General features: G+C 38.9%; 1 protein-coding gene across 6 annotated transcripts in view; it reads left to right on the top strand.

The window, feature by feature from the left end:
* The window catches only part of NUP153 (nucleoporin 153), a 63,495-nt gene extending 40,556 nt beyond the window's left edge, over positions 1 to 22,939 (top strand). For 2 of the 6 annotated variants that reach the window (XM_020812206.3, XM_020812209.3), the window contains 12 exons: positions 1,481 to 1,607; positions 2,858 to 2,995; positions 3,398 to 3,490; positions 3,670 to 3,760; positions 4,791 to 4,895; positions 6,735 to 7,373; positions 9,200 to 9,394; positions 10,849 to 11,727; positions 15,348 to 15,734; positions 17,636 to 17,914; positions 20,841 to 21,000; positions 21,832 to 22,939. In XM_020812206.3, the coding sequence (XP_020667865.3) occupies positions 1,481 to 1,607; positions 2,858 to 2,995; positions 3,398 to 3,490; positions 3,670 to 3,760; positions 4,791 to 4,895; positions 6,735 to 7,373; positions 9,200 to 9,394; positions 10,849 to 11,727; positions 15,348 to 15,734; positions 17,636 to 17,914; positions 20,841 to 21,000; positions 21,832 to 21,919 (3,181 nt within the window). In that variant the 3' untranslated portion in view covers positions 21,920 to 22,939. The remainder of the gene's footprint in view (positions 1 to 1,480; positions 1,608 to 2,857; positions 2,996 to 3,397; positions 3,491 to 3,669; positions 3,761 to 4,790; positions 4,896 to 6,734; positions 7,374 to 9,199; positions 9,395 to 10,848; positions 11,728 to 15,347; positions 15,735 to 17,635; positions 17,915 to 20,840; positions 21,001 to 21,831) is intronic. The other 4 variants (XM_020812208.3, XM_078393464.1, XM_020812207.3 and 1 more) reach the window with 3 other exon arrangements.
* The last annotated feature ends 3,025 nt before the right edge of the window (positions 22,940 to 25,964 follow it).

Genomic DNA, 25,964 nt, shown 5'->3' on the forward strand with positions numbered 1-25,964 from the left:
GTAGCACCTGCATGAAGCTCCTCAGAACATTTTAAAGCTCAAAGCAAATTAGCACAGCCCCCCTCTACTGTGCATATCTCTGTGCCTAGCAGTTATCCCTCAGTTCCCTTTAGCTGCTGCTTAGGAAACCTCTCGGAACGTGTTTCTAGAGCCTCCCCCCCCCCCCCCCGGTTTAAACTTCAGATCTTACCTTTGTTCACCTTACCTTTGTTTGTCTTTTTTGGTCCTTGTCCTCTTTAGCTTCCTGTGAGTTGCCTCTTTAAAAAATTCTTATTTGGTTGTCATTCCCACTCCTTGTTTGGGGTCTTCCTGCCTTTTTATGGCCTTGATGGGCCTGTTTAAAAAGTGTGTCATATGTGGCAACAAGATTCCCCTCACCGCCAAGAATTCTAAGTGTTTGCATTCTTCAGTGAATCTGAATTTAGGTAACCTACCCATGCTCCCCTCAGTCTACAATACTACTGTTCATTTGTGTCCAGTGGCAGACATGGGGAGCTGAGGGATAACTGCTAGGTGCACGAAAATGTGCAGTGGAGGGGGGCTCCCCTAATGGTCTTTTTGCTTTGAGCTCTAGAATGTTCCAGTGAGTTTCGTGTGGGCACAGAAACACTCATGTGAATTCACAGATGACTACTCAAAGAACCATAGTTACAGGTAAATGATGTGTTCTTCCTCTTTATAACCTGGAAGGCCCCTTCAGAGCCTGAAAGCCCCAAACTTTGTGGGTTTAGTGTTACAGGGCTGCAGAGGGTGGAGGTATCACCAAAAGATCTTTCACCCATTTTTATTGTATTTTCTCTGCCCACTACAACCCCACAAAAGGTAGACTGCAATGTTCAGTAAGTCCCTTTGACCCCCTTGGACAGACTTTTAGGAAGTTCAGGGATCTACAAGGGTGGGGAAGGGAAATACTATATGAGTTCCTTTTGTGCGGGGAAAAATGCTGAATTAACAGGTAGTAGAAATATACAAGACACAGTCCATAGATGTCTATGTCCTAAAATAATCACAGGCTGTGTAAACTCACACTTTACTTTAAAAAATTAACTCCTCTGTTTAAGTGAAAAAGCTTCCCAGAGTGGTGTACAAATAAGAAAAAGTGTGTGTGCCCTCAGCATTTCAGTCTGTTCAGTTGCAGCACACAAGGAAAACTGGAATTGGAGAGAGAGTTTCAAGGCAGAATCATGTACCACTTCCGATGACGACCTGCTTTCCACCTTCTAGCCAGGAACTATGTTTGCATGTACATCCTTTTTAGTTTCTCTATTGCTTCTGACTCACTGGCTGAACTCCTGTTGCTTGGCATAGTACGTTGCTGCTAGAGTAGGCCTATTGAATCTGTGAAGATTTGGTGAGTCAGCTGTTCCATAAGTTCCATTGATTCAGTAGGCCTCCTCTAGCTGTGACTTACCGTATTAAACAACATGAGTTCAGCCAATGTGTCTGTGAAACACTGTGTCATGTCCTGATTGTCTTTTAGCAGTGGCACAAACCTCAAGTTTGGTACATCTGCTTCTAATGGTCTACCTCCTGCAGCAGGAAGTGGTGGTGGGAAGATGAGGAGGGAAAGAAGTGTCCATTATATATCAAAACCTACACAAGATGAGGTAAGAATATTTCTAAATTCTACAAGGATAAAATATTTTTAGTATGTAGAATCTGTGAAGTTGACATCCTTTATTCATAATACGAGCAGCTTTAAATGACAAAGTTGTTTATTCCCGGTGTGGTTGAATTTGCATAGTATTTTAGTCACTAACTAAGATATCTAGGAGCCCATGTTTGTGTCATGTTTCCTCAGCAGTACTGGAATATAAGACATAAGACATAAGAAATTTATTTGTCATTGCACTCACAAGTGGGTGCAACGAAATGAGGTGCTCTTCCCCAAGGTAAAACTGGACAACACCACTACAAAAAAAAAAGTTAAAAATATACACAACACTCACCATACAAATATAAATACCCCGTTTCTCCCAGCAATTAAAATTCCACCAAAAACTTATGACCCCGCATTTAAACTCAATACTGCACTTGGGTAAAAGCTGTTCTTGAATCTGCTTGTCCTTGCTTTCAATACCCTAAATCTCCTTCCCGATGGTAATAATTTAAAGAGCTGATGTCCCGGATGAGAGGAGTCTTTCAGTATGTTAGATATCTTCCTCTTACATCTGTTCTTACACAATTCTTCCAAAGAGGGGAGTGAACAGCCAATGATGTTTTGGGCCGTCTTAATCACCCTTTGAATTGCCTTTTTCTCTGCCACTGTGCAGCTCGTGAACCATACACAGAGACAGTAGGATAATATGCTTTTGAATATGTAGTTTTGATTAAGAGTATCTAGCACAGTGGCAGCAAAATCTGTTTTAGAGATGGAAGTTGATTTAGCTATGCACTGTGGAGCAGGAAGAAACTGGGGGCTATAGCCTTGTGGTGCAGAGGTGCTCGGCAAAATGCTTTCCACAGGCAGTGACATCATAGCAGTTGTGGGAGTGATCCTGTATAGTTCTATGCAGTGCAAATTTATCAATAGCTGAATAGGTTTTGGTAGATTTTGAGAGAGAGGTGCTTGAGCTGTGGTGTTGCAGGGGAAGTGTCTGCTTGTTGCTGTGCAGTATCAGACACTCAAGTCTTGTATTTGCAAAGTTCCATACATATATTCTGGTGCTTCTCTTTAACTTGTATGTCCTTTTTTGTAGGTTGCTATTTTTAAGTCTTCGTTTATTTTAGTAGTTATATCAGCTGTTTTTTAAGTAGTTATGTTGCTTTCATTTTTCCCCTGTAGAAATGAACTGAACCCAAGTTAAATATAGATTTCAAATTGAACTTGAAAAATAATGATATAACTCATTTCTAGGAGCTGGAGATACCGCCACTACCAGAAATATCTTTACCCATCAGTACGTCATCTTTGCCAAACTTCAGCTTTGGCCCACTTGCTAGTACTACGGTTTCATCTTCACCAGTCAGTGCTGCACAGTCAGTAGTGAACAAGGTAAATGCATGTGACTGAAAGTTTTGCTTGCATATTCTCGTTTACATCCTCCGTACCGCGTTGTCATCAAGCCATGTCTCTTGTCCATTCAGCTGAGTTAAGTTTTCAGACTTGTAGGTATAAACTATGCCACTTCATTGATACTAAATTAATATTGTGTGTTATATATTTGTCATGTGGCATAACAGGGATGACATTACAGCAGTGCATAATTTCCTACTGCCAGAAACATTAACATGTAAGCTTTGAGTTTGCTTAGAAAAAAGGCCTGTGATCCAACAATCTTTGTCATATTCAAACTGATTTTGAAATATTGCTTATCTCTGAAATAACCCGTCATGTAACATGTAACTTATTTGTGAGAATCAGAAGTATAATACTTTAATTCTTTTTAAAAATCAGGTGCAGCCGGCCAGTAATGCTGGCAGTCCTGTGTTCAGATTTTCATCTCCAATTGTAAAATCCACTGAAGCAGAAGTGCTGCCACCAGTTTCTGTAAGTAATAATGCATGCATAACTTTGAAATGAAAGAGAAGATGGGAATGATAGAAGAAATAGCATATTTAACATTCATACGAGTATTGGAAATATAATTTTAGAAACCAACATCTACAATTTCTATTTATATGCAGGTGATACCTTTCCTTTTGACATATAGTTTTTATCTCTGTCAGGTTGGTGGCTTTAAATTTAGTGTTCCTGTTGCAAAATCATCTGATCCTTCAGGACCCAAGGATACTCCAGTATTGCCTGTGATGAATGCAGGTAAGTGATGCACTTAATGTAAACAGTTTCTTCCAGACATGAAAATCGGTGAAGATCCTGCATATGATTCCTCATTCAGAAAATGTCAGTTCTGCTCTCTATGAAAATCATGGTAAAGGTAAAGTAAAGGTTCCCCTTGACATTTTCGGTCCAGTTGTGTCCGACTTTAGGGGATGGTGCTCATCCCGCTTTTCAAGCCGTAGAGCCAGCGCCTGTCTGAAGACAGTTTTCCGTTGTCACGTGGCCAGCGTGACTAGGGAATGCCGTTTTACCTTCCCACCGAGATGGTACCTATTTATCTACTCGCATTTGCATGCTTTCAAACTGCTAGGTTGGCGAGGAGCTGGGACAAAGCGATGGGAGCTCACTCCGTTGCGTGGATTCAATCTTACAACTGCTGGTCTTCTAACCCTGCAGCACAGGCTTCTGCGGTTTAACCCACAGTGCCACCACGTCCCTATGAGCTTTGGTTAAATTTCAAAAATTATCTATTTAAATTGACACCACAAATTAATGTATTTAATATATATATACACACACACATATATAAAAGTCTCTATAAGGGTAGCAACAGTGTGCTGTATCACTTATAAAAGTGTTTTAAAACTTTGTTCTTTGCCTTGTCTTAAAGGGCTGGTTGAGAAACAGCTGCAGGTAGTTTCTTGGCTCACCTTTTAAGACAAGGCAAAGAAAAGATTTTTAAAAAAAACATTTACAAGTGATACAGCACATTTTTGCTGCCATAATAGTCTTTAAAAGTTCACTTCTGCTTTGTCAGGAACAGAGGAAGTATTTAATTTGACAGTATCCTGAAGTGGCCTTCTTACTAAGCCATTGGATGGAGCTGGACCAAACAGTGTTGTTTGAACTCTGATGGCTATGAGGATTACACCAAATGGCATATCACACCTCTATCTGATCCCAGGCAACCCTATTTAACCTGCACCAACTTGCTCTAAAAGAGTCTGTGTAGACAAGCCTTTAGATGGCTTTAAGATAAAGCTCTTAAAAGTTTTCTTTTCATGCACAGCTGTCAATAGCATCAGCAACAAGAAAGAAAAGGAGTATGACGGTCCTTTTAAGCCTGCGAAAGTCTTGAAAGAAGGAAGTGTTTTGGACATTTTAAAAAATCCTGGTAAGTCAATCTGTGACATTTTAATTAGTGTTAAAAGATGGAAAATGAGTTGTATTGACCACATCCCTCTTGATGTTGCATAACATTTGCATAAGTGATTGATGGATGAGGTGATAAACCAGGTTCTACTTGTGTGCCTAGCAACATGCCCAGTTGCACTGCCAAGATGCACCTTTTCAGTTAGTCACAGTTAGGGCACCAGCAAGTTACGCAAACTTTTTTTAAGAACAGGCTACTTTGACTAATATATAGCAGCTGAAGGTTTGCACATCTGGTGTTGAATATTTATAAAGCAGCCCAAAGCTGTTTTTCAAAAAAGTCAGCAATAACTGATGCTTAGCTTACATCGTGAAGCTATGTGTCTGAAATATTCATTAATTTCATTTCCCATACATGCAGGTCATCAGTGTCTCATGGAATATCTGCCTGGGACAGAAGTCCTGAGGAGTGGGCAACCTTTAGACCCATGGGAGCTATATGTTCTCTTCTCTACATAGGTTAAGATAGTATGTTTTCATAGTCTGGGTTGTTGTATAATACCACAAGAGTTTGTCAATTCATAAAAATCTCTTTAATCACTGGACCTGGTTTCAAACAAGCTTATTGCCAGCTTCCTGGCAATAACCAAAAAACCAGAGATTTTCAAATCAGTTGTCATAGTTATATATTGTATATTTGTAGAGTCTACATAACTCAGAATAGCATAAACTATCCAAAGGAAATGTGACTTGAAATGAAGATTGTGATCAAAGCCATAGAAGAGGGTTTTTGATTTGTAGGTACTGCAACAATTCAATAAAAATCAAACAATTCAAATTCAGGGTAATAGAGACTTCCCATTATCAGTGATCAAACAGTTTATTCATCACAAAAATCATACAGTTAATACAGTGGTGCCTCACACAACGATGTTAATTGGTTCCAAAAAAATCAACGTTGTGTGAAACACCTTCTGTGAAACACCATTTCCCATAGGAATGCATTGAAAACCGGTTAATCCGTTCCAATTGGAACGGATTGCTGTCTTTAAGTAAAAAAACCCATAGGAAACATCGTTGAGTGAAACAATGTTTCCTCCATTGGAATGTATTGAAGCCAACTCAATACATTTCAATGGCTTTGTGAAGTCTGTTTTTGCTCATTTAAAAGTGCCTTACAATGTTTGGAACAGGTTTTAAATGCTTGCAATCGTTAGCCCACCTCCTGAACCCTATGCAAACTTAATTTGGTGTTGTTCTGAGTCTTCATTAATTTTTGGTGATGTTTTTTGTTTTCGCTATTTAAATGCATTGAACTGTCCATTCAATTGATTTAAATGGGGAAAATTAAAAAAATCACCAAAAATTAATGAAGACTCAGAACAAAACCAAATTAAGTTTGCACATGTTTCACAAGGTGCACTATGGAATCCAAGCATTTAAAACAGGTTTCAAACATTTTAAGACACTTTTAAATGAGCAAAAATGGACATCGTTGAGTGAAATTCCCCCATAGAGAACATCGTTAAACGATGGGGGAAGTTCCTCAAAAAAACCCATTGCTGTGTGAATTCATCGTTGTATGAAGCAATCGTGCGAGGCACCACTGTATATAGTAAATGCACTTTCCTTTTGAGAAGGAGAAGATAAATGCTCACAATTTTTTGGTACAGTAGAATCTTTGACATATATTGTTAACATTGTAGATTAAATTTAGTTACCCTAATCTCACAAGCTGATTAACTTCAAGGTTGATACTTGCTTTTATCAGTGATTACCTAGTTGTTTTAAAGTGCCTTGCTTCATATTCCAATAAAATATTTTCTCAGAATTCAGACTTTTTATTATTCTTTTTCCCTAGGTTTTTCTTCTCCCACCACTTTATCGACATTCTCATCATCAGCCACTCCACCTGTTGCTACAAGCACAGTTGTTTACACAAGGCCTGCAATAAGTAGTTTCTCTGGAGCCTCGGTTTCAGGACTTGGGGATTTATCAAAGAAGCAGTTGTCAGTCTCTTGGCAGTGTGATGCATGTCTCATACAAAACAAGCTGGCAGATAATAAATGTATAGCCTGTCAAGCTGCAAAAGTGCCAGCATCAGATGATACTAAGCAGGCTGGTACTTTGACTCAGAATATTACCACCAAATCGGCAGTTTCTACAACAGGGACACAGTGCTTTGGAGATAAATTTAAGACAACAGCTGAAACTTGGGATTGTGACACTTGTTTGGTCCAGAACAAAAGAGAAAGTACAAAATGTGTGGCTTGTGAAACACCAAAACCTGGAACAGGAGTAAAACAAGCTCTTGTATTGCCTTTCGTCACAGACAATGCTACACCAGTGTCTTCCTCTTCTAGCTCTGTTGATGGTTCAGTCACTTTGGGATTTGGAGACAAATTCAAGAAGCCCAAAGATGCTTGGGAGTGTTCTGTGTGTTTAGTGTCAAATAAGGCAGAGGATAGCAAATGTGTGGCCTGTCAGGCGGACAAAGCAGGTGAGTTTCAAACATGTGAGAACTGAATTGTTGAGGAAAGTGTCCCCAGCCATAGTAGTAAAAACACTTAATGTGGAGTAAACCATTGGATTTTAGGAGACTTCTCATTAAACTTATTCCTGATTTAGAACTGCACTGTCCAGCACGGTTTAGCATTTTATCCTGAAATGTGTGTGTGTGAGTAGAGAACACTTACAGATTGTCTTGCAGTGGTTCCACAGGTTGAAAGCAAAGCAGAGGAATGCTGAACAATGCACATGTTAAGTGTTCCTTTCTGTAGTCATACTATAGATCATTAGGATAGGTTCATTTTTGTATATTCTAGATATTAAGACCATGATAGATTAAGAGTAAGAAATAAAATTAGTGTCCTCCTGAACTGAAATTCTTGGAGCTGATTTAGTAAAATCAGATGGGCTGTCATAAACTCAGTTTTACTCTTGTAAGTCCCAAGAAACTATCTTTGACTACCTTCTGTGATTGAATTTTATTTTGCGCACACACACACACACACACACACACACACAGAGAGAGAGAGAGAGAGAGAGAGAGGGAGGGAGATCCTATATATATCCTACAGAGACACAGACACAAAATTTTGTGTCTGTGTCTCTAGGATGTGTGTGTGTGTGTATGGATACACACACAGAGAGACACATTTTGTGTCTGTGTCTCTGTAGGATTGGGATTGTCTCTTGGTTTCCACATTCTGTTTTCTCCTGTACATAGAGGGAGTTCCCACCCCCTCCTGCAGCCCCCATGCCTGCTAAAACTCCTACTGTGGAGGACTGGGGAACCTTCTGTAGAAAATTTTTGGTGTCACAAATAATGAGGGAAATAAAACGTTAACATTACAAATACGAGCTTGGACTTAGCCCTTTGTCTTTAAACTGAAATAAAATATATCATTTCCTTTATTGTTCCTGAAATGAATAGAATGTGACAGCTGGCTCTAGCTATTTCTGATTGATTTCTTAAACAATTGGTTAAAGCACATATGATAATAAATTATTATAGTAATATGGTCTGAGGAAATGATCTCTTGGAAGTTGTCAGCTCTAGAAGAAATGAGGTTCCATTGGTTACAAAATATTTGCTAGCCAGATCAAATCCCCTCCCTCCAAGCTCAACTGGGATTGTTTATTAAGAAGTTGAAAAAATCACCCCAGTCAGTATGCAGTCAGTTTCACCATAAAAATAACTGTAGGCAATAAATATATTGAAAATGTCACAAGTTGTAATACAAAAGAAAAGATCATCTGTAGTAAAATGCAACAGTAGGCATGAAGCTGCCAGAGGGAAACTAGTTATTTCATATGACTAATTAGACTTCTCCTTTGCTTTTTCCTGCAAGTTTTAGAGGGGTGTCATCAATTTTGTTTTCTGGTTTACATGCTGTGATTGTTCAGACTGAGAAAGGCTGCACCCCATAGTCCCTATGCAGTGTTTTCAGAATGACAGCAAGCTGTGAGGTAGTTAGACTTGCAAGTACCAATGCTGCCATTAACTGATACTTGTTTTTTCTCCTTCTGAAGCAGCTATTATACTGGTTTGTTTAATTAATTAATTAATTAATTAATTAATTAATTAATTAATTAATTAATTAATATGCCACCCACTCTACCCAGAGGTCTCTGGGTGGCTTACAATAATTAAAATTCAGTACAATAAAATGATTAAAATACAATTAAAATACAATTAAAATTGCCATCATCAGGACCCACAGTTGTTATTTCAATTAAAAGCCTTCTTATATAAAATAGTGGTATATTGAAAAGTTGCTATTTGCTAACGGCTCCTTTATATCATGTTGCTTTACTACCTAGGTGGTTCGGTGCCTGTGGTGAGTAGCAGTGCTTCTTCTTTACCAGCTCTTTCTGGAGGATTTCTGGGTTTGGACAAATTCAAGAAACCAGAGGGAAGCTGGGACTGTGAAACCTGCCTAGTACAGAACAAAGCAGATGCCACCAAGTGTGTAGCATGTGAGAGTGCAAAACCGGGCAGCAAGCCTGAACTCAAAGGTGTGTAAAAAGTGGGGAGAATGTGAATGAGCAAAGAATTCATGATTTGTGAAATTTTTTCTGTCAGTCTGAGGAAGAAGGAAGTTCTTGCATTCTGTTAACATAAGATGGGCCATGCCTGGAAGCTGCTCATATGTTACTTGTTGGATTAAAAACAGCCTAGCTTGGATGAACGCTGTATAGATAAATACTATCTATACAGTACATTGTGTATTGCTTTTAGTGAGCTGTGCTCAGATCTGCATATCACTGTGAATGAGAGATACACATTCCAGACCCTATATGTGTTCTGTGAGAACAAATATTGTAGATAGACCTGCCATGTAAGCACATCTGTTTCACCCCATGATCCCTTAAATTATGAAAGGACTTCCTGACTCAAGTGCACCTTGAATCCACAGCTTCTGCCTTCTGCAAAACACATTTCCCTTTTCTGAAGTCCTTTAAACTGAGAGGGGTAATGATCCATTCCCCATTTAGAGGAGCTTGTTCTACATCCAATATATCTTAACATGATAGACTTCAACTTAACTAACAGGAAAAGTTATTTAATTCTTTCTTACGGACTTGTATAAAATATATTTGCTTTCAGTGAAATGATTTAAATATTTTTCCTTCTGCTCCTAGTGTGACACTGTCTCTTGATGTTTCTACAAATTATTTTCCAATAACACTCTTCATCCATTTTTGTATAACCTACATTAATAACACTGATACTATTTTCAAACCTGCTGTGGAAATACATTTCTTGCTTGCCAGATTGTTCTTCACCTCTGCATTTCTTTTATCTATGACCTAGATTGAACTGTTCATGGGATTCTAGTGATTTTTTTAAACTCAGTATTAGGAGATCCTGGGAAATAGAAACATTCACATTTTCCAATGGATTTTAATGAAATTAATTAAATTCAAGGACGTTGGCAAGTCTTTGGGTCTGAGTACCAAGTTTGAGTCCAGGTCTTTGGTACCAATTAACAAGTCTGAGTCTTTAGTGCCAAGTCCCGAGTCCCAATTCCGAGTCCCTGTTTAAAAAAAGCTTTTCCTCCCCCTCAAAAAAGGGAGGAGGTGGGTGGGTTTCCAGTCACGAGTTGAGTCTAAGTCATTGGGGGAGGGAAAAAACCCAAATTGAGTTAGTGATGTGACTTAAGTCTGACTAGACAGCGTATCCCGTGACTCGAGTCTACATCCGTGATTAAATCCAACCTTTTTTCACATAAAACTATTGTGAAACCATTAGGACTTGTACAGTGCAAGGTTTTTCTGCACCAGCTCTTTCCAATCCGGCAGTGGTGAATTGTAACTCTCATTGTTCCAGCTAACATGGCCATTTTCTCTTGTTGCGGATTAGGGAAGTTAACAAGCTAACACATCTGGAGGGTAGTAGACTAGGGATAATAGGTTTCTACAATGGTTTAGTTACATGTATAATAAACACATTTCTATTTTGTTTTCAGGTTTTGGTACTGCTGCTACTTCTGCCCCATCATTTTCAGCTCCATCTTCTTCAGCTCCATCTGCTCCTTCATTTAAATTTGGTATTCCATCATCATCCACAGAAACCACTCAGTTGCTGGGAAATGCAGGGAAGAACTTTAAGTTTGGAGAACAAGGAGGATTCAAATTCGGTATTACGTCAGAACTGGGATCATCAGCAAATACAATGGCAGGAGGTTTTAAATTCTCAAAAAATGAAGGGTCCAAACTGGGAAGCTTTCCTTCAGAGTCTAAATCTGAGGGCAGTAAAGATGGCAAGAATAATAGCACTTTCAATTTTGGACTTCCCTCTGGGACTAGCAGTGCATCTACTGCATCATTTCAGTTTGGAATCACTAACCTTGGACAGCAAGAGAAGAAAGAAGGACTTAACCAGCCTGCTGCAGGAGGTTTTACTTTTGGGAATCTTCCTTCAGCTCCTGCAGCTGTAACTGAAAATAAAACTGGAATAAGTGGTTTCAAATTTGGAAATGCAGCGGAAAAGGAAGTTTCCTTTTCATTGAAAAAAACAGATGAGAAAAAAGATGAAATTTCTTTGGGAAAAGGTGGGTTCACTTTTGGTAAGATGGAACCTGCGACTGCCCCACCCGTTGTTCTGGGAAGGACAGATGAGAAACAGGAATCTGATATTCCTTCTAATCCATTAGTATTTGGAAAGAAAACAGAGAATGAAGATTCAAAGGCACAATCCATATTTTCATTTGGAAAGTCAGAGCAAACCAAAGATGATGGCCCAGTAAAGCCTCCATTCAGGTTTAGCCTCACAAAACCAGCAGAGAAAGAAGCAGAGCAACAGACAAAGCCAGCTTTTACTTTTGGGGCACAGGGAAGTACGGCAGGTAGGTCCAAGAGTTCTTTGCATTTTGGGGTTTAGTTATTGTAGATATCAGTTGCTTTGAAATAGCTCATTTGATTTTCTAAATTGTTGCCTTGCAAACACAGTTGTGTATAAGAAGTCTGATCGTAATGTATCCTTGTAATTATGTAATAGCCTGATAAATGTAGGCAACCAAAACCTCCACACAAGTGGCTGAGCGCACTAACGGATCTCCCACCTCAGCACCTAGGATATGCTGTAAACGCTATGAGGTGATATATAAACAGTATACTTTGCTATAGGATAGAAACCAAGTGGCCTGCTTCTGACCCAGCACGAAAATAGAGCTCTCAGTCCAGTCTCTGTCCAGCTCCCAGCAAGCTTGTAAAAACATGTTGCAGGGTAGCCTTTTTTACAAGCCGGTCTACATGAGCCTAACCTAAATATAGCATTGATTAAATCAATCTGAGGGGAGAGTCAGCGGTAGTTCATTACACCTAGTGATCTGAAATGAATTTTATACATGTGTTCTAGTTGTGGAAAAGCAGCAATTTTTTGAATCTTATGTTTCATAGCTTGAAGTGGTGATACAGCCGGTTCTGTCCCTCACCATTAGGACTAGGATGCTGTTGTTAGTTGTGAATTTGCTAGCACTGATCCCAGTCCGTTGGAGAAGGGCATGATTAGTGGGTAGTAAAATTGTTACAGAAGCATTAAAAAGTTGATGAATGAAAATTGTTCTTCATTGTAAATTATGAACTTCATAGGAGCTGAATTAAAGAAATTACTGTCAGGGAAATAATCACAGAACATCAAGGGGTTGCAGTTACTGTTTGTTATTTATTGGAAGAGGAGGAAGATTAAAAGGGGTGAGAGAATGAAGACAAAATAAGTAGAAGATGGAAAAGGAAGGCAGAATAGGCACTGGACAACAGAAAACCATAGGCAAAGCAATGTGCAGAGCAGGTCTAATGAGGAAGGGAAATGAGAACAGAGTTTTTAAAAGCCATTATCAGGAAAACTGGTATATAGAATGTTAAACTGATTAACAATTAAGGAATTATCTCTGTTGTATTGGTAGAAAAAGACTGATCACAGAGAGAAAAAAATGAACATTACATGACATGACATAGGAATTAGATCAGAATAAACAGAAATACACTGAAAACTAATCCATGATACAGATACTGCAAGGGGAGAGAATACTAGGAAATATAAAGGAAAACTAGAAGGAAAACCACTGGGTTTGGGAATAGATGAAACACTGGCTTAGTGAGAGGACATCCGGTAAATCAGACAGAAGTAATGAAAGAAGAAAAGGAGCAAGATCATAGAGCAGAAGTACAAGTAGAAGGGGGAAAGCAAGGAGTGTGAAAGCAAGAAAATCGGCAAACTTGGGACCATGTACTGTCCTCATATATATTCTACCTCTTCCTATTGCCGCTTTGGCACCATGTATGGTATACTTCAGCTGCAAGATTGAGTTGAGGCTTTTCGGCTTTGGTCATGTCCTTCTAATTTTTTTTCATATCACATTGAGGAACCGTACCTTGTTTGGAAAATGGTGGTAGTTGAACAGCTTTAATACGTATAGTTTCATGTCTTGGTACAGGTTTTGGTCCAGTTCAGACTCAGTAAACCTTGTCTGGTTTAATACTACCCAGGCAGAATGTTAGTTCAAATACGTTGTGTTTTATTAGAATATTGTGCTTGTCCACTCCCTCTTTTTCCTTCTTCTCCTATATTCTTGTGCACCATTAATGCAAAACTTCCTGAGTTGGTGAAACCACTGGGTTTTGGTTTTTTTTAATGGTCTTTGTGAATCATACATACTAGTTTTGCCTGTGCAGAAGAGGACCTTGGAATCTTCCAGAGCCCAAAGGAAAGCATTTCCTCTTCTCCCAACACTACTACTCATAACTAGACACACCCAAATGATTCTCCCTCAGTTCTCCTCTATTGTGCAAGCAGCTTCTAGAGAGACCTCTGGAGTGTTCAGCTTACTTCACAGTTGTAAATAGTTGTGGTTTTTGAATAGCTTCTTCATCTTCTTTTCATTTTTATCTTTGTCTTTCTTTTAACAAAATTATTGTCAGTTTTTCTATACTGGCCTTCTCTCTTTTCTTGTCTAACCATTTTATGGCCTCTTTAAGAAATGTGCTGATTGTGGATGCAAAGTGCCACATATCAAGTGACACGATAAGTGACAGCTTTGTCTGGGCAGAGGTCATATAACTTAGTACTGTAAAATTTGTAGAGGTTTTTTGACTAGACTGCTAATACTCTGCTTTCTGGTAGCCCACAAGCAGCATAGAGACCTTTGTTACTTACTCATATAGTTATGGAACCTACAAAAAATAGTCTACCACTTACCTGTAAATATGTCTCAGACCACTTTGGTTTCAGAATCCAGTCTTGACACCAATGCTGAAGCCCTCAACACTGATACCAGTCAAGTGAAATAAGTCCACTGTGACTTCAGATAAACTGGACAAGTCTAAGAAATGCCAAAAAAAAAAAAAAAAAAAGGGACAGAAGCTGTGAAACTGACTCGTGGCTTAGAGACTCATCTGTATCTCTTAAGGGCTCCTTACACTTGGCCACGTACCAACTCCTACAAACCCAGATAATGAAAACAACATGTGTCTTGGATGGGAGGGAGAATTGATTGGCCTTCCTTCATTATATCACATACATCTCCTCGTTCATCATCGTTCACACATCCTACCCTTCCCTCTGTCTGCCATGCTTAGTTTGAAGATTGGGCAACAGACAGGGGAGAACAGAGAGAGAACCATTAGGGTACCTCTAGTCATGTACAGTAGCACTGGGGGAAGGAAAAATGTTTCTGTTCAGGTTCTAGAACCTAGAAGATTCTGAGGCTGGCTTCTGCAACAGGCGTGAAACCCGTATGTGTGAATTTACAGATTAACCACTCAAAGAACTACAGTTACGGGTAAGCAATTGTCCTTTCCTTTTAGGGTATGCACTTACAGATGAAGCCATAGTTCCCAGGTTCAGACATAATGGGAAATCAAAGCAGATTTGTATTATTGCATGAAAGAATCATGCAGTCATATTGCTTCTTCTCATTTTAATATCCCATGATATACAGGGTATGTGCTTTAAAAAAAAGTCCCATTAAAATTGTTTATTTTGTTTAATAGTACAAAACAAAAAGGTGACAAAAATGGAATGAATTAATGTACAAAGAGACAGTCAACACTAAACCAATTCAGAGACCAGAGAAGGGAGAGAAAGACACCCTGGTTTATCAGACAGATGTTATTATATTTCAACTAGGTCATTGTGTTACACAGCTGCTTCATGCCACATGGGCAAAACATGGTACAACATTTGCAGCATTTGAGTGTACATATGGATGCAGCATAAAATTCCTAATGTTCTTTATCACATTGCAGCAATGGAAAGCCATGTTTTACATCCCCAGTAGTGCGGAGCTTGGATCAGTCTTCTGTAAATATACTGAAATTGGTTTTGCTTATGTATAACTTGTTTAGCTAATATCTGTGTGTTGTTTCTGTTTATACATACTGAGAAAAGAGGATTCCACCCCCATCTATTTTTACTTATTGTGATATTCCATTTTTAAACTAATTATGTTTAACTCTTTGCTTTCAGATCCAGGATCAGCAAAGCCTACGTTCAGTTTCCTGAGCTCTAACTCATCTAATGCAGCTGTGCCAAGTGTTTCACTTGGTGGTAGTGGTGGCGGCAGCGGTGCCAGCACCAGTAGCATATTCAGCAACACAACCTCTACATCAAATCCTCCACCAAGCTTTCTGTTTGGTCAGGCCAGCAACACTGTGAGCAGCTCTGCTTTTGGTAATCCCTCTGACTCCAGTACATCACAATCCTTTGGGTTCTCTCAAGAGAGTAAGCCACCAACAACCACCTCCAGTACAGGCACCTCAGTTCCATTTCTCTTTGGTACTGTAGCCACCACTAACAGCACAGCTAATGCTGGCTTCAGTTTTGCAGCACCTACTACAACAGCACCCCCTACAGGTATGCTTAAAACTTGGAAAGAATAGATTTGTAAGTATGCATTGAAGAAAGCTGTCATAAAATACATAAAGATGGAAATTTACAGACTATGGATAATACACCTTTCTTTTCTGGTAACAAATGCAGACATTTAAGTAATATTTAGGTAGTGTTTTCCAGCATTAGGTTGAGAGGAATTTTCTAAGCTTTGTGTATAGATGGCCAAGGTGACATGAACCATGGATTTAACAGTCCATGACTAACTACACTGCTACACCAGCTTACTGACTCTGTTCTATGCTGCTGTCAGCTCAATTAATCAAGCACTGTATGCTTTAAAATACAGTGGTGCCTCGCTTAGCGATCGCTCAGTTGAGCAACAAAATCTCTTAGCGACACTTTTTGCGATCGCAAAAGCGATCGCTTTGCGATCTCTCCTATGGGGAAAATTCGCTTTGCGATGATCGCGGGGAAGCGATCATCGCAAAGCCCCCATTTTTGGCCAGCTGATCAGCGATTCCAAAATGGCCGCTGGGAAATAAATGATCGCCCGCTGTTTTGCCTCGCTTTAGAGGCACCGAAAATGGGCGCTGCAAAGGAGAATTTTCACTTAAGGTTAGTTTGGAAGCCCATAGGAACGCATTAAACACATTTTAATGCGTTTCTATGGACTTTTTAAAATCGCTTAGCGATGTTATCGCTTTGCAGTGATTTTTGTTGCATGGATTAACATCACTAAGCGAGGCACCACTATAATTCTATTTCTTCTCCTTTCATCCAAGTCTTTTCCTCTCCCTTCTTCGTCCTATCACCACTGTGCCTGCCAGCTGGCTATATCCTAATATCTCCACTACAGTGATGCCTCGCTTAACGGGCGCTCCATTTAGCGACAAAATTGCTTAGCGACAACTTTTTCAGAGCGTTTTTGCACTTTGTTTAGTGATAGTCCCTATGGGCGATTTTCGCTTAGCGATGGTTGGGACCATGCTTCGCATAGTGATTAAATTTTGGGTCCCCTGTTTTGCTTAACGATGGTTTAAACAGCCTCATGTTTGCTGTTTTTTAAATTTTTTTGTTATTTATAAAGTTAAAGTTTACTGTTTAAAATGTTTGAAATCATAAAGTGCACTTAATAAACCATTTGTTAACCAAATTTGACTTTGTTCTGACTCTTTTTTAATTTGTTGTATTTTTCCCCCATTGAGATGCATTGAATAGGTTTCAATGCATTTCAATTGGGGAACCGCGTTTCGCTGAGCGATGTTTCCTATGGCAATTTTCGCTTAAGGATGGCAATTTGTTCCTATTGGAACGGATTATTCGGTTTTCAATGCATTTCAATGGGAAACCGCATTTCGCTTAGTGATGAAATCACTTAGCAGCGATTTTTTTGGAACGAATTAACATCGCTAAGCGAGGCACCACTGTATATGCCTTCTGTTAATGTGTCTATTCACCTTTCTGTGTTTCCATAGTTGTTGCTTTTAGTCACAGAAAGGAAATCCAGTGTTACAGTAGCTACATATTTGTGTGCATTTGCTCCAGACCTTTAGAATACAGTTGAGGGTTGCCATCTGTTACCAAGAGTATGGTATACTTAAGCTTCATATATGCACAAGATTTGTTTTGGGGTGTTTTTTTTTAAACTGTGAAGGAGATGTTTACTCTGAGAGGTTCAAATATATGTACAGTATTAATATGTTTTATAATAAGTGTTTGCAATAAGTATAGATGGAATTCCACATGGGGGGGGGAAAGAACAGGTATGGTTTTGACCACGGTATCTTCAGAACATTCAGATCCTCAGCTGAAAGATGCAATTATAAGCAAAAGCCTTCTTTGCATTGTGTTCTTTTTAAAACACTTAGATTCTTAACTACAGGCACAGTTGCTAAACTCAGCTTGTGTTCCTGCTTTCCTAGGTTCCTCCTCTTCATTTGTATTTGGCTCTGGGTCTTCAGCTCCTGCAGCTGGTCCAGCATTTGGTGCCAGCCAGACACCAACATTTGGTCAAAACCAAGGCTCCAGCCAGCCTCCTGCTCCAACATTTGGGTCACTCTCAACATCTTCATTATTTCCTGCTGGCTCCCAGCCGGCACCACCAGCCTTTGGGTCTGTATCAAGTAGTACACAGCCTCCAGTCTTTGGACAGCAAGCTACCCAACAGCCTGGGTTTGGCTCAGGTACAGCTTCTAGTGCGGGTAAGTGCTAATTCTACAGATCTTGTGCTATTGTCTGATGTGTTCCTAAAGAAGAGCTACGTGTAGATTATTCTCTCCTTATTTTTCAGTGTTTTTATGTGTGAATTTTTGTGCTAGTATAACGACTGCATACGGAAAGAAAATTTGTTATACCAGATTTTGAATGCAAGTATCTATAGATTCAAATTAGAAGTACTATTAAAATATGAATGGAAAGAGAAAATCATTCATATGCTTTGAAGTGTGCCCTGATTGTGGGTACCTAGATACCATAAAGTAAAAATCAAATAGAAAACAAGGGGAGGAAATTGCCATTCAGTCCTTGTTTACATCTTATTAAGGTAGTTCTTCTTTAACTACACCTCCTGCAGGGGTACATTAACAAGCTGCAAACTAAGCTGTTTAACCAAGTTTCTCTTCCCTGTGTGTCCAGTTAACAAACAGACCCAGGAAACTCAAATTCCCAATGCAGTTTCATAATGATTGAATTCACATTTTTCTTACTGTGAGGTCCCACCCTTACTTGGATTTAGCTTTTCTGTGTTCAGAGCTTTTATTTTAAAAGCAAACCCAACTACAGTGGTGCCCCACAAAACAATGATAATCCGTTCCATTGAAATCGCTGTTTAGCGAAAACATCGTCTTGCAAAAAGTGTTTACTCATTGGAATGCATTGAAATCCGTTTAATGCATTCCAATGGGGAAAATAGTCGTCGTTTTGCGAAAATCGCCCATAGGGAAGCCAGTTTGCGAAGCCACAATCATCTGTAAAAATCACTGTCTTGCAAAGCATTGATCCCGAAAACACCCGTTTTGCGAAAATTGCCCATAGGGAAACCATTTTGCAGAGCCATGTTAGTGAACATAGGAGTATGCAGCATTTATAAAAACGAAAACTAATTTAAAAGACTTGTTCAGAAAACTCAACTGTTTCTTTCCAAATTGCTTGTGTGAGGTATTCACTTTAAATTGGCTTTACGTCATGAATTGTTGCAACCAAATTCTTATCCAGACAGCTGATACTATATAAGATGCATGGTACATTCTGTGGCATTATGGTAAAGGACATTTGAAAGAGGTAAGCAGGATCTGAAAATTTACTTTGCCCAGTGTAATTTTTTAAAAATGTTCCTCATAACAGAAGCTGTTTCTGAAACTTACCCATTTCAAAAGAGTTTGCCAGTATGGGATTGGGACCTTTGGTTGAAGTAATATATGCTCTTGAATGTGTGAGATTGTATAAATTTAGGCCTATATGTAAAATTCAGAGTATCAGTGTGATCCATCTTTGTGATTTTGGAATCCTGTTGTGACATGCAACTATCAGTACTGTGATGCCTTGGCTTACGAATGTCCCTACTTAACAACCATTTCGAGTTACGACCAGCTCCGGTCGCAAAATTTTGCTTCTACTTGCAACTGGAGCTTCCACTTACGAAAAGAAAAAGGCAGGGGAAAAGGCAGGAAATTCAAATTTCTAACTATAGGTGGCGATGAGGCTGCTTCTTTGTAGCTCTTTCGCCCCAGCAGTTAAAGAGTATGTGTTGTTGTCGGAGGCTTGGGACTGCCTCCTTTTGCTCTGGAGTGAGCATGTGTGTGTTTGCTGGGAGATAAAGTGGTACTTTCTGCTTTTTTAAAACTGTTCTGGGTGTTTTTGCACTGTGGTTTTGAGCTGGGGGCGTTATGTTTCTGTGCTGTGATGGGTCTTGGGGGGTTGTGGTTTTTTTGTTTCTGCCCCCCCCCATTTCTGATGGGTCTTCAGGGGTTTGGTTGTTTTTTTATTTTTTACTTTCTTTCTTAAAACAGAGAGGCTACCTGTTCTGGATGAGTACACTGTATTTACGATACAGGGTTTTTGCAGCTTGGGTTTGGGCTAGCTGGGGGGGTTATGTTTCTGTGCTCTGATGGGTCTTTCAGTGTGGATTTAAAACATGAAAAGTAGACTGTAATATTAAATTAAAATTAAATGTGAAAATTAGACTAATTTTAAAATGTAAATTTTATTTATTTATTTTTGCATTCTGTGGCTCCTAGGGTTTGTGTACTGTGAGCTCTCTTTTGTTTTAAAATGTGTAGGTTTAAAATGTGACTCCAAAGTCTTTTTGTTTTAAAATCAGAACATTTTCTGCAAGGGTCTGTGGTGGCTGGCATGCAGTAAAATGGGGTTTAGATTCCAAAGTATTTTTGTTTTAAAATCAGAACATTTTCTGTGAGGGGCTGCTGTGTTGGCTGGCATGCTATAAAATAGAGTTTTGACTCCAGAGTCTTTTTCTTTTAAAATGTGTTTGGTTTTAAAAGGTGCTTGGTTTGGTTTAAAATGTCTTTTGTTTAAAAGGTGTTTGGTTTAAAAAGTGTTTGGTTTATAAAGTGTTTTAGACTCCACACTGTTTCCCCCCCCCCCATTGTGTTCTCTCTGTCCTCTCTCTTTTTGTGCTTAAAAGCACAAACCTTTGTCTGAGGGGTCTGTGTGCCCCAGTGATGACCTTCTTTATTTCCTCTTTTCCCCATTGTTCACTCCCTTCCTCCTTTCCTGCCCTTTTTTAAACCTAAGTCATCTTAGGTTAAAAAAAGAAATATTCTCCCCTCAGTGGTAGAGGACGGATTAACTGCTTTTGCATTCGTTCCTATGGGAACAAATGTTTCGACTTGCAACCGGCGCCTCTACATACAACCAAAAAACAGCTGGGATGGATTAATCAGGCTTCAGTGTATTTCAATGGGAAATGCTGATTCGATTTACAACCATTTCGACTTAACAACCATCTTCTAGAACAGATTATGGTCGTAAGTCAAGGCACCACTGTACCGAACCAACTTCTCAATTTGCATTCTTCTGTGTAACGGCCCATTCTGTAGTTCCTCAGGCAGTAAGAATGATAAATTGTTGTTCATCTACCACGTTAAGTCTCACTGTTTACTCTTATAGGTCCAGTGTTCCAGTTTGGAAGTAGTACTGCTAATTTCAACTTCACAGGCAACAGCCCAGGAGTATTTACCTTTGGTGCTACTCCTGGTGCATCATCAGCACAGCCAGGAGGCTCTTTAGGATTTTCATACACCCAGCCTTCACCATCATTTAACCTGGGGTAAGAAGGGGATTAAGCCATTTAATAGCTTTGTATATTGACTATGTGAAAGTCCATGTTTTTGATAAACATATAGTCCAGAGCTTCTGTAAACACATTGGAAAGAAATAAGAGTGTTCCTAGACCTCAGAGTTAATAGCAGTTTGAAACCACTTGTTTAATGCTATGACACTGAATCCTACAGAATCTCACTATTTATAGTTAGGACGGTGAGCAATTTAGAACTTTCTTCTAGAGAACCCTAATGCATTGTCTTGAACTGAAGCAAAATAGCTCTTTAACAGAGAATTCTAACTACTTCACCAACCTACAAATTGCAGGATTTTGTAACATGAAGCCATGGCTGTTCAAATAGTAGCCAACTGCTAAAATGCAGTAGTTTTCCATTCCAAGTGTCAGTAACATGATTATAGTACTATAGCATACTATGCTACTGAATAGCAGTGCCTTGGGAATAGAGAGTATATTAAATAGTTGTGCAAGTGCCTGAAAATTTAAGTAACATTATAGCTATTGCAATTAGAAAGGTGTTAATGTTGGATTTTATCATCAGGATATTGAGTACATCAAGGTGATGGTGTTAAGCATTTAAGAGCGATAATAGGCATACTGCTGTCACTGAAGCAAAAATTCAGATGAGTCACCTCAATAAAAGACATATTCTTTAGAAATCTGTCTCTAGTCAAAGATCTCTGGCAATTTGATAGTCCAGTGATTTTTTTAACTAGTGGGTGGTTTGGGATTTGTGTGTGTGTGTTTATTCCACAGTAATAAGAATTTTGACATGCCATTCTAGGTTTTTTACTTCTGATTTCTTTTTCCCCACAAAAGCAGGAGTAACGGAAAAAATATATTCTCCGCACCTGGATCTTCAGTGCCTGGTCGGAAGATAAAGACGGCTGTTAGACGTAGAAAATAAAATATTAATGATTGTTACAAACAGCAGCTCCCTTACCACAGCTGGTTGCCCTGTATCATTCAGTTACTGAATTGTACCTCATGCTGGGTTTAGCTGAAGCCAGGTCTGCCTAAACTCTACTTGCTTTTTTTCTCTCCATTTAGAGTTTTAATTTTTTATTTTTTAATATTAGAGTTGGTGGCAGGAAGGATCTTGAGCAAAAACTACTTTAGAATCCATCAGTTTTTCTTCACTGACTTGGCATGGTCTGGCTATAGATATAAATATAGCCTGCACAGCGAATGGCTTCGTATAGTACCTCTGTTTGCACCACTTTGTGCGCTCATCTACGTTTACTGACACCTCGAAATTGTAATTATATCAGAAAGAGGGAGTCTGTATAGAGTAGAGAATGTGGATAATGAATGATTTCTTTGCAGAGTTTGTGCCGATGTACGTGTGAAGTGAGCGAGTTGCGTGTATTGTGCACTAAAATTTTCTGATAGAGAAAGAATGATCAAAAATGGTCCATGCTAGGGACTAGATTGATCAGTAGTACTTCATTCAATAATTAGATGCTCTTTCTATTTTCATTCTTAACAGCTCCTTATCACCTGTCTCGCCTTTTCATTATTTTATTATGAAACAAATGTGTAAATACAATTCTGTTTCTCTATGTACTTTGGCATAACAAATCTGTGAACTTGAAATTTTAATTTTGTGTGTTACAGCAAATTTTTGTTTAGTATTGTCTCAGATTTTATTATGTAAATCTCATTATTCAAAGTTGCCTAAATCCATTAAAAATCTTTAAAATTGGGAATTCTTAAAATGAGTTTATTGGCTTTTCTGATCCATTTTTGTTTGGACCAAAAACCAGTATTGTACAAAGTGTTAAGTATATATTTTTATATTTACGGAAATGGACTCTGGTGACTTTGGATAATAAGGAAAAGTTTAATATTAAAGCCATGTTTATTACAGTATAATTAACATGTTAAACCATGGGATAAATGCCATCAATAAAAATTATGAAACATGTTTGTGTGAATTTCAATACAAGTAACTGTTGTTGTCTGAAATGCATCTATTATTAAATATTCTCAGTGAGATGCATCTTAAATTGTGCACATGTTTAACCATTACATAACAATGTAAATTGAATTGTATTCTTTGCTGTTGAGAGTTCCCTAATGAGATAGTGCATAACTTTCCAAGCGCTGGTGCTAGACAGAATTGCCTTGAGTATTTCATTGCACTTTTTTGTAGCAATCCTAAATGTTTATTAAATAAATATGTACCAGGGACAAGAATACATTGGCTGAAATCCTGTTTGGTGACGTCATCAGCCAGGGCAATTGTTTTTGAAAGTATACATCTTTCCTCCCATCTTGAGGCCCCCACAGTCTCCTGGCAATGAAATGTTTATTTTTTTAAAAAATTGCCTCCTAGGAACTTAAAACGAACAGGATTTCAGCCATAGACTAAAAGAAATAAGACTTCAGTGGCATTTGAAAGATTGCTGGCAAGACTTCAGTGGCATTTGAAAGAGAAAGATGTTCATGGGTAACTTGATTGGAATTCTAGATTTGTTTAATCAATTGTTCTTTGTGGTCTCTGCAGTTCCACATGCAGATTTGCATCTGCACAGTGAGTTTTGAAGGATTTCTTTGATCAGGTCAGGGAGCTAAGTTTATTCGCTTATTTCAAAGAGAAGGCTTTCAGCACTTCCTCACTCAGCTGTCTTCGGACTGCTCTGTGCTCATGGTTCCCAACATACACAACTCCCAGAAATCCTCATCAAGGCCATACTAGTCGGGGCTTCCAGGAGTCAATGTCCCAAAATAGCCGGTGGCACAAAGTTAGGAACCACTGATCAACCTGACCCCTTCTCTGTGGTTTTCCAGAGGAGCCCATTCCTTTCTCTTTTCCCTAATTCTCTGATCCTTCCATTTGCATCCTACAGGAACGAGCTGCTATCTTATGTTAAAATCTTGTGCATTTAAGGATAAACATTAACAGATTTTCTAGATGATCATTTGCAATATATCCAATTCCATCTTGGTTGCATTGTTCACATTAGAAAGGAAATGGGAGTTAAAAGCTACCATTTATATACAGTGGGGTCTCTACTTAAGAACATCTCTACTTAAGAATAATCCAACTTAAGAACAGCTCCATTTGCTAAATTTTGCTTCTACTTGAGAACAGAAATCCAAGATAAGAACAGGAAAAAAAACCTTTTCTGCTCTTTTTTAAAGGTCATTTTAGGTTAAAAAAAATTCTCCCCCTAGTGGTAGAGTACGTATTAACCAGCTTTGCATTAGTTCCTATGGGAACTAATGCTTCAATGTACGAACGCACCTCTACATAACAACAAAACAAAAAAAACAGCCAGAACAGATTAATTGGTTTTCAGTCCATTCCTATGGGAAATTTTGCTTCAACTTAAGAACGTTTCAACTTAAGAACACCATTCCAAAACGGATTGTTCTTAAGTAGAGGTTCCACTGTAGTTTCTATGGACGGAAAAGAGCAGATTAAATGGTTTTCAATGCATTCCTATGGGAAATGCAGACTCAACATAAGAACTTTTCAACTTGAGAACCACCTTCCAATACGGATTAAGTTCTTAAGTAGAAACCCCACTGTATTTGGATATGTGTCTTAGGGCAGTGGTCTCCAGCCTTGGGCCTCCAGATGTTCTTGGACTTCAACTCCCAGAAATCCTGGCCAGCCAAGGTGGTGGTGAAGGTTTCTGGGATTGGTAGTCCAAGAACATCTGGAGGCCCAAGGTTGAGGACTACTGTCTTAGGGGACGAGAAGAACTGTTGTGGTCTTTTAATTTATTAATCTAATCTACAGACTTTCTTGGGGATGGGCTCTTTCTAGGCAAGAAGGTGTGAAGAATAAACAGGCATTTTAATCTTGGGAAGAGGGTAGCAGTCAGGCTATACTGCTTCTTTTTCTTTGAAGACAGAGATGTTACCATTCCCCATAAACAGGCAAATATAGTGACCTAAATGCAGTTACCAGTCTCAGCTAGGGCAGACCCATTGAGTCAGAGAGGGAGTGGTAGGTCAGTTTTATAAGTCCAGTTGACACCATGGGTTTGAGACTAAACATTTGTGTTTAACCCAATAGGCTTAGTCTATATCTCGTTATTTCTTCTCAAACTGTTATATTTTCTATAAACACTTCACACAAATTATAGTTAAAACTAAAGTAATCCATGTCAGTGTGTTACACTTTGATGCAATTTGATACAGCTACATTCTTGAACATTTGCAAGTCTACAGCAACAAACGAAACAGAGTTTTACAGCATCTTTTAGATTAACAGGTCTTACTGGACAAAAACAAATGGGATGTGTTGTTCCCTTAAAATAGGGCTACACTGTTTTTTCCTGCTTGTTAGTCCTGTGAGGGAACATCATTTTGTAAACTCTGCCTGATTGCCTCATATTTCATATTGGAAGTATGAGTGAGGGCCTCAGGGAGAACTGGCAAGAGAAGCACAATAAACACAAAAGCCCAGCGGCTATAGCCCCAACAAGCCCTGTCTACTCAGCTATTTCCTGTAGTGGCCAATCAGCTGTCTATGGGAAACCCACAAGCAAGAAGAGACAGCAATTAAGAGGAGGTATCCAGAGTTAACATTTAGCCAACGCGGACAATAAAATTTTATGTGTCTCCACCCATACGAGCGCAAGAGTACAAACTGGCAATTGTTATGTGCTGTGAAGACAAAACTGACTTTTAGCTACCCTAATAGGGCTTACAAGGCGAGATATTTAAGGAGTGGTTTTACCAGTTTCACTTCTCCGCAAGTTTCCATGGCCATGTGGGGATTCAAACTGTAGCCTCCAGACTCTAAGTCCATCACTCTGTTCTCTGCATCACAATGGACACCAAGCCTGCAATAAGGGTTCTATAATTTTGTTCAGGCCTATGACGGCAAGAAAACATATTTTTAGATACCAAGGACTTCATTCACTTTGCTTAAAAAAGCAAATATTGTAGTTAAAGTAATGTGAAACATTGTTTGATGCTAGTGACTAGAGATG

This window comes from Pogona vitticeps, chromosome 4 (assembly GCF_051106095.1).
Source record: "Pogona vitticeps strain Pit_001003342236 chromosome 4, PviZW2.1, whole genome shotgun sequence".
Taxonomy (NCBI): Eukaryota; Metazoa; Chordata; class Lepidosauria; order Squamata; family Agamidae; genus Pogona; species Pogona vitticeps.